At 27.0% G+C, this 9274-nt stretch overlaps 4 protein-coding genes across 4 annotated transcripts; 2 read left to right on the top strand and 2 right to left on the bottom strand.

The window, feature by feature from the left end:
* Positions 1–685: 685 nt before the first annotated feature.
* On the bottom strand, positions 686–2149 carry OCT59_027627 (uncharacterized protein; the record flags this gene model as incomplete). Its single annotated transcript, XM_066137119.1, has 4 exons — positions 686–1111; positions 1186–1416; positions 1478–1896; positions 2119–2149. The coding sequence occupies 4 exons, from the start codon at positions 2147–2149 to the stop codon at positions 686–688; spliced, it is 1107 nt and encodes a 368-aa protein (XP_065993538.1).
* A 305-nt stretch (positions 2150–2454) lies between these two features.
* OCT59_027626 (uncharacterized protein) lies at positions 2455–3115 on the top strand (the record flags this gene model as incomplete). Its single annotated transcript, XM_066137118.1, has 2 exons — positions 2455–2494; positions 2574–3115. 2 exons carry the CDS (start codon positions 2455–2457, stop codon positions 3113–3115), a joined length of 582 nt encoding a protein of 193 aa, XP_065993537.1.
* Positions 3116–3674: 559 nt separating this feature from the next.
* Positions 3675–3983, top strand: OCT59_027625 (uncharacterized protein; the record flags this gene model as incomplete). Its single annotated transcript, XM_066137117.1, has 1 exon — positions 3675–3983. The coding sequence occupies one exon, from the start codon at positions 3675–3677 to the stop codon at positions 3981–3983; it is 309 nt and encodes a 102-aa protein (XP_065993536.1).
* A 372-nt stretch (positions 3984–4355) lies between these two features.
* Positions 4356–5300, bottom strand: OCT59_027624 (uncharacterized protein; the record flags this gene model as incomplete). The annotated part of the gene is made up of 4 exons (XM_066137116.1): positions 4356–4415; positions 4493–4795; positions 4998–5024; positions 5154–5300. 4 exons carry the CDS (start codon positions 5298–5300, stop codon positions 4356–4358), a joined length of 537 nt encoding a protein of 178 aa, XP_065993535.1.
* Positions 5301–9274: the final 3974 nt, after the last annotated feature.

Raw genomic sequence — 9274 nt, 5'->3', positions numbered from 1 at the left:
TTAATATCGTATTTACTTCCCATTTTTCAAAAAATTCATTGTTGTTATAACAATATCGAAATGATATCGATCTGATATTTTTTCAAACAAATATCTTTACGATATCATTTCGATATATTGAATTAATATTGAAATGATATCATTGCGATATCATAATGATATCATTTGCAATTCGATATCGCCACGATATTTATTTAACATCATTATTATATCAATTCGGTATTGTTTAAAAATTCAAGGTTTCTGTAAAGTAAGTTCCTCAAATGAATTCATATCCTGGTGAACAAAGTGTTCTTGTACTTGATAATGCGTGAATTCACCATGATCAAGATCTTGTAGAATATATTGAAGCATTTGGTGGTCGTGTTGAGTTTTTACCCTTATTCGCCAGATCTTAACCCAGTTGAAACTTGTTTTTCCATTATAAAATCATTTTTAAAGAAATACAGGGACTTTGTCCATTCATGTAATGATCCTAAATATCCTCTTTTAATAGCATGTTCTCAAATTACTCTGGAAACAGCTATGAAAGTTTTTAAGGATTCAATTTATATGTAATAGAACTTATAGATAAGAAATTTTGTAAAAACTAGAGTATATAGAAATTTTATTTTCATATTAGTCAAACTGTAAAATGTGAATTTATTATATTATAAATGAAAATATAACATGAATTTTCTTGAAATTATATGTAACGTTTTGCTGCAGCTCTAAATGTTTTTCGCCACCCAATTTTATTTACGCCTAACTGGTCAAATTCTGCATCTGTAAGATCATATATTTGATCTACAGTAATCCGTTCATTTTCAAATATATTTTTAAAATCAACTAATTTTTTTGTATCACCATTCGCACCCAATTTAGTAAAGAATTCGTTAAGGGAAGGAACTGCTAGCTTTGGAGAAGACAATGGTGTATTAGAAGTATTAACCATATTTGAATTTTGTGCAAGTGAAATCATTTGAGGTGTCATAGTAAAAAAAATTGGTGTCATATTAGAGCTTAAAAGTGTTTCTGTAGGTGTGGATGGCTTGAAATTTCCTTTCGTACTGCTAGATTGTGAGAAAATCGGCAAATTCAGTGTTTGAGTATCATCTGTGGTACTTCGAATCTAAAATAAAAAAAACTTATTAAAAAAATTATTAGTTTTTTGATTGGTCAATAATAATTTATAAACATAATTACAATTTCTTTTGCCCAGCATTGCAAGTGCATAGCTGTAAGTTTTATATGTCTTTCATCGCCAATAAAACATGATGCATCATGCTGATTGCATTTGTATTTCTCTCTCAATTCACGAATTATATGGCCTTCTTGTTGTAAAATTGTAGAAAAATTTTCTAATTTTGGTACTGCACTCTTTTTTTTATTCAACTTGATATTCTCACTTTTGGATTCTTCAGAATCTGAGATTTCCTAAAACAATAAAAATAAATAAAAAATAGTTTTCTGTATAAAGAAATATAAAGCAAATTACCTTTCTCTTTTGCCTTTTCTTTTTAAAAGAAACTATAATTGACATGTTCTTTTTTTTATCTACCAGTTTTTTGTAATCTGAGAGGAACTTTTTATAATCTTGTATGTCTTCTAATTGCGCTCCAACCCCTCCTGATTTTTCTGGCTTAAATGATACTGAATAATCAGAATGCATAATTTCTTTATTACCGGTTAATTTTCTAACATAATGGTGAATGTCTGCAAGTATATCATCTAATGATAACGTCTCAATTTCTAACCATTTTGATGGTAATGATGGGCCAGCTGAAGGTTTTATGACCAAATTAAATGATATAGTAATTTGCTCAGTTTCAGATTTTTCATTCACTTCAAATTCATGCTTAGTATTATCATCAGATTCATCTAAGATAATACAATCATCATTTGTTTTATTATTTTCTAAAGAATTTGAAGTGTCCTTAGTAATAATGGATTTTTTCTGCCTTTGAAAATAACTGTGACATGAAGAGGAAAGAGTAAAGTTGAACTTTGTAGTAAGATCAAAGAATAGTTGAAACGAGTGATATTATCTTTGATATATTCATATTGTTTGGAAAATAATTCAGATGCAAAAACTCGAGAGTATGCAACCTTTACTTTGTTTGTCCTATTTTTTTTTACTTGGTTTTATAGTTTTGTCACATGAGCACATTCTTTTTCGAATACTTAATTCATCTCCACAGTATAAACATTTCTTACAGCCAAGGTACGTACCAATGAGATATTCTTTAAGTGTTATTATTCAAGTTGAAACACGAAAAAACACAAAACTAAATTATTATAAAATCTAATAATTTAATTGGATAATGTTCACGTGATAACAACCCCCTGGTATTCTTAGCGGGTATTCATTTTTAATGCATGATCGATACTGCGCATACCATTTTGAAAATGGTGATAAATTATTAGATTTTATAATAATTTAGTTTTGTGTTTTTTCGTGTTTCAACTTGAATAATGATCCTTAAAGAATATCTCATTGGTATATGCCTTGGCTGTAAGAAATGTTTATACTGTGGAGATGAATTAAGTATTCGAAAAAGAATGTGCTCATGTGACAAAACTATAAAACCAAGTAAAAAAAAATAGGACAAACAAAGTAAAGGTTGCATACTCTCAGGTTTTTGCATCTGAATTATTTTCCAAACAATATGAATATATCAAAGATAATGTCACTCGTTTCAACTATTCTTTGGATCTTACTACAAAGTTCAACTTTACTCTTTGCTCTTCATGTCACAGTTATTTTCAAAGGCAGAGAAAATCCATTATTACTAAGGACACTTCAAATTCTTTAGAAAATAATAAAACAAATGATGATTGTATTATCTTAGATGAATCTGATGATAATACTAAGCATGAATTTGAAGTGGATGAAAAATCTGAAACTGAGCAAATTACTATATCATTTAATTTGGTCATAAAACCCTCAGCTGGCCCATCATTACCATCGAAATGGTTAGAAATTGAGACTTTATCATTAGATGATATACTTGCAGACATTCACCATTATGTTAGAAAATTAACCGGTAATAGAGAAATTATGCATTCTGATTATTCAGTATCATTTAAGCCAAAAAAATCAGGAGGGGCTGGAGCGCAATTAGAAGACATATAAGATTATAAAAAGTTCCTCTCAGATTACAAAAAACTGGTAGATAAAAAAAAGAACATGTCAATTATAGTTTCTCTTAAAAAGAAAAGGCAAAAGAGAAAGGTAATTTGCTTTATATTTCTTTATACAGAAAACTATTTTTTATTTATTTTTATTGTTTTAGGAAATCTCAAATTCTGAAGAATCCAAAAGTGAGAATATCAAGTTGAATAAAAAAAAAAGTGCAGTACAATTTTACAACAAAAAGGCCATATAATTCGTGAATTGAGAGAGAAATACAAATGCAATCAGCATGATGCATCATGTTTTATTGGCGATGAAAGACATATAAAACTTACAGCTATGCACTTGCAATGCTGGGCAAAAGAAATTGTAATTATGTTTATAAATTATTATTGACCAATCAAAAAACTAATAATTTTTTTAATAAGTTTTTTTTATTTTACATTGAAGTCTACAGATGATACTCCAAACACTGAATTTGCCGATTTTCTCACAATCTAGCAGTACGAAAGGAAATTTCAAGCCACCCACACCTACAGAAACACTTTTAAGCTCTAATATGACACCAATTTTTTTTACTATGACACCTCAAATGATTTCACTTGCACAAAATTCAAATATGGTTAATACTTCTAATACACCATTGTCTTCTCCAAAGCTAGCAGTTCCTTCCCTTAACGAATTCTTTACTAAATTGGGTGCGAATGGTGATACAGAAAAATTAGTTGATTTTAAAAATATATTTGAAAATGAACGGATTACTGTAGATCAAATATATGATCTTACAGATGCAGAATTTGACCAGTTAGGCGTAAATAAAATTGGGTGGCGAAAAACATTTAGAGCTGCAGCAAAACGTTACAAATAATTTCAAGAAAATTCATGTTATATTTTCATTTATAATATAATAAATTCACATTTTACAGTTTGACTAATATGAAAATAAAATTTCTATATACTCTAGTTTTTACAAAATTTCTTATTTATAAGTTCTATTACATATAAATTGAATCCTTAAAAACTTTCATAGCTGTCTCCGGAGTAATTTGAGAACATGCTATTAAAAGAGGATATTTAGGATCATTACATGAATAGACAAAGTCCCTGTATTTCTTTAAAAATGATTTTATAATGGAAAAACAAGTTTCAACTGGGTTAAGATCTGGCGAATAAGAGGTAAAAACTCAACACGACCACCAAATGCTTCAATATATTCTACAAAATCTTGATCATGGTGAATTCACGCATTATCAAGTACAAGAACACTTTGTTCACCAGAATATGAATTCATTTGAGGAACCTAATACAAGAAAAAAAAATAAATATTACAGGTAAAATAAGTAAGATAATAATTATTATAACAATTCCTAAACTTACCACATTTGAAATAACAAAATTTTTAAAAATTTCTTTTATACAGCTACCTTCCATGATGTCTACAGCAATAATGCCTTGTAAAGAAAATGCAGGCAATATTGTATAACGAACTCCACGTACAAATACATTCTTTTTAATTGCAAAAGTATTTTTTAAAGAATAACCATATCCACGAGATAAAGTGCGTTCATCTTTAGAAACTTCATCCATAAATATAAGCTGTTCAGGTTTATAATCACGTCCAACTTTTGCAATAAATGTGCTTCTAAGAAGTTCATTCTGTTCATAAGCTACTTGATGTAACTATACAAAAACAATAAAAATAAATTACAAAAAAAATAATAAAAAAAGAAAACTACAAATAAATAAATAATAATAAATTTGCACATACTTTCTTTCTACTAATTCCACAGTAAACTAAAGATCGCCAAAGAGTTGGAATAGAAACCAACTTTCCTGTCTGTTACTCAAGTTCTCCTACTAATTTGTCTAAATACCAATCCACCTTATCCTTAACTAACTCTCGTAATATCTAAATTGATAATACAATTAGTAATATTCAAAAGTAAATTAATACACTATTTTACTTATAAATTAGCTTCATTTCATTTTGAGTTAGTGTTTTATGACGTCCTGGTGGTTTTTGCCATGGATTTACTACCGTTCCCCATTGTACATATATTTGCAAGATATTATCAACAGTGCATTTGCTAATGTGTAATAATCTGGCAATTTTTATTCGACTATATCCATCATGATGAAGGTAAATAATTCTCCACTTTAGATCCTCACTAAAAGCACGAGCCATTGGGAAAAAACAACGTCTAAAGTTGAAAAATTTGAATAATCTTAATAATCAGCGAATAATCGCAAACTTTGAATGAAAAAAACTTTCAAATATTACGTAATAACTTGGTCTATAACTCTATAAAAAGCTGTAGGTGAACCTACTAGTGCAAATAATGCTGGGAAATCTTAGGTATCGTTAAAAAATAATGCGACATATATATTGGATTTAAAATATTTAGCAAAAATCGGGGTTTTTTTTAATCAAATGATCGATACTGCGCATACTATTTTGAAAATGGCAATAAATAATCTGCTAGAAAAGGATTGATTACCTATGATTACTGGAGGAAATCATGGAAATTCCTAATTATTTGAGTAGTTTACTTATAAAAAACTGTTATTATTACACAAAGTTAAAAAACTTGCTTATAAGTAAACTACTTGAAACATTGAGATTTTTTTATAATTTCCATTGGTATTCACAGGTTATCAACTATTTTCTAAATGATTTTTAGAAAAATTATAGGTATTCACAGCATAGCAGGCTTTCCGATTTTCGAATAATCACATGATGATTGGCAAATGTGATTTTTGCTTAAATAACAAATAAAATTTAAATAAATCATCAAGTTTTCAAGTAATTTTAAATGACGTAACAGTCATAACACTGATGTAATTGTTTGTTATATAGATATGTATTTTATTGGCTGGATATCAAATGTATTGGCATATGATAATTGTACTAATTTATTTTAATTGTGTCACAAAAAATTTAATAGCGAAGAACAATAAAAAAAATCGATTCTTCAGGTTATGTTTAAACGTATTACAAAGGAATCTGGCTATTGGAGACGGAATCCAGAAGTTATAAATACTTGAAAACTTCTTATAAAACGAAAATAAGCATAGTACATTTTCTTTCAAATTGTAATAAGCTAAAAAAACAAAGAAATATGAGATCTATTTACAACAATGGAAACAGACATATTCAAAGATTTGTTTTTACTTAAGCTTTTTAATTTACTATATGTTTATTGAAATTTATGATGGAAGAACCCATTTGAAGAAGCTCTTTTTTTTGTATATTTAACAACTTCTTAAAAAATTTTTTTTGGGTTTTATAATAAGTTATTTACATAATTTTTCTCTGTTAGGAACTGATCTTTCTAAAATTTTATTTTCTTTGAATAGTGAATGACTCTTTTTCATTTCTTTAAATAAAATACAAAATCTTAAAAATAACTTATTGGTAAGAAATTTTATGATGTAATATTAGTAATATGGTATTATTTTCTCAGTGAGTATATTGGCTAAACAAATAATTTTACATTTTAAAAGATTAAATCACACTCTAATTTTGGAATCAAAGATCTTTCCAATTGATTCACTACATATAGAAATGTTGACAATCAAATTCATAATTAGAAATAAATGTGTTGAATGCATTTATTCATCAACCAATGATTCAACCAAAGTAATTTTTAATTTATTGGATAGGTCTTGGTCTATTCTTTAAAGTGAATATAAAAATATCTGCCTAGTTTATATGTAAGTTAAATTATTTGCATTTTTTTTATAAGAATTATGTTCAATTTTAATTTTATACAGATGATATATATTAAAGTTCTTTATTTTACATCCATATTCAGTAAAATTTTGAATACAAGTATATCAAGTTGCTATTTATTAATTTGGAAAGTTTGAGTTATAATTATTATGTAGAATTTTGAATTCACCAAATATTTATATCAAAAAAATGTATTGATCACGTTAAATTAATAAGTTGTTACATATAAAAGTTGGCCAATAATAATCTGATTTTAATAAAAATTGGTATAATTAAAATTTAATATAGGACATATATATTGATAGAATTTAAGGATATATTAATATGCTGAATTTTTTAAAAAATTAAACAATGTTTCATATCGGAATTGTATATCACATGATAAAATCGAAAAAAATTGTGTGATAAAATCAAAAGCCTGCTATATATGCTAGCATAGCGGACATCTTTACTTTATCACAATTTTATCAATCATTTGTCGATCATTTATTCAATTTTATCATTTCGTTATAATTACTTTGGTTGAAAATCCTACATAATAATAATTTTACAGACAATTTAACATTCATTTAAATTTACTGCATATTAAATTTATCAAAAAAAATTCTTTAAACAGTTAATAAAGTTTTACAAATTTTGTTTATATGTGTTTTTAATAATATTCATAAACATTTGCTCAATGATAACTTTTTGATTACCTAAAATTCTACATGATTATTTTGGCTATTGATTCTTGAATACCTAAATAATATATTTTAAAAATTTTAAGTTTCGCCCGTAAATCTGTGACTTCGCCTGAAGCTCCAAAGTCAAATTAGCAGATGATCGGCAAATATAGGCAAATATCAAATTATTGAAAATTTCAGTTTAAAGTTAACTTTAACAATATAATTTTTTTTTATTTTTCATAAATTATACTACTAAAAAGACATTAGTATAGTTTGGCTAAGAATTTTATGGCTTTAACCATAGCTTCAAAATTAATGTGACATGATATCGATGAATGATCAGCAAAGTGATAAAAGCATGTTCGCTATGCTTGCTATGCTGGTATTCACAAAATTATGATAATCATATTTTTATAGAAGTATTAGCTGTGATCGCAAATAGCAATAAATATAAAATCAATATAAAAAAGTGAATTTTGATACTGCAATTCACTTTTTATATATAAAATCAATATAAAAAGTGAATTATTGTCCAGAGCGAAGCGAAGAACTATATATGTCTATGCACTATGATGATCTATAGAAATAATGTGTAAAATTTCAATTACGTGAGTTTCTCTGTCTAGGAATTCCAAGGTGTTATACTTAAGGTTGCTTGCCGAAACCTAGGAGTTTAGGCAAGATGGCATTTTGCTGAAAAGCGAAATTCTGCCAAAACTATATTAAAGTTATATTAAAAAACTGGCAAAACTTTGGAGAAAGGCGAAACTGCCAAAACTTATTATAAATGCTGAAACTGCCAAAACTCTGCCGAAACTATAATAAATCTATAGTAAAATTTTGACGAAACTAATTGTAGGATTTTGAAGAGGTTTAGATAAGCAACCTTAATTATACTGCTAATCAGCAGAAAATTACCAGAATTCCAAGATGTTATGCTGTTAATCAGCAGAAATTACTGGAATTCCAAGGCATTATGCTGCTAATTAGTAGAATATCGCTATATTTTTATTTATTATACCTCACTTTAGACTTGCAACGGTTCCCATTTCCTAGTAATATACGTCTGGAATGATTTCTATAAATTTATGTAATTAATGTTTATTTATAAAGAAAGACTAAGACCCCGAACAATACTGATATAGGTAAGGTCCAGAAAAAAAAATTTACTATTAGCTGTACGCAGCACTTTTGACTATGATCAGTACGCATTTATAGTTCCTAACCCCTGAAATTTTTACAAAATACGCATTTTAATCCTCTAACTTCAAGTCAGTTTTTAAAATTTTAATTGGCTCTTTTATTAGTTGTATCAAATTGTTCTCTGTCTTCGTCTGCTTTACATCCTGAACATGCTACATATCTATTTAAATAATCTTCTTCATACTTGTGGTTTAATTTGATTATTTCCCACATATACATACTTACTTTTTTTGCATTAATAATATGAGTAACGTATTTATGTTAGCCAATCACTCTTTACCATATTTCCAATGAAACATTATTTATGCAATACAGAAAAGATTTTTTTCGAAAAAAAAAAAAATTTTATTTTAAGATGATCGTTAAATAAAATTAATTATTATTACCTTATTTCCAAAAATATATCAAAAATAAGCAAATCCAACATCATACCATCCTAAAATCAAATCAAAATTACGCAAAATCAAATTCTAACCTTATCAAAATTTTTTGATGATTGTACGCATTCCCAAATTCTAACATATTGAGAGCTACTAAGATGATGACGCATCTTCA

The sequence above is a fragment of the Rhizophagus irregularis genome, chromosome 7 (assembly GCF_026210795.1).
Source record: "Rhizophagus irregularis chromosome 7, complete sequence".
NCBI lineage: Eukaryota > Fungi > Glomeromycota > Glomeromycetes > Glomerales > Glomeraceae > Rhizophagus > Rhizophagus irregularis.
This window is presented reverse-complemented; position numbering and strand designations above follow the sequence as displayed.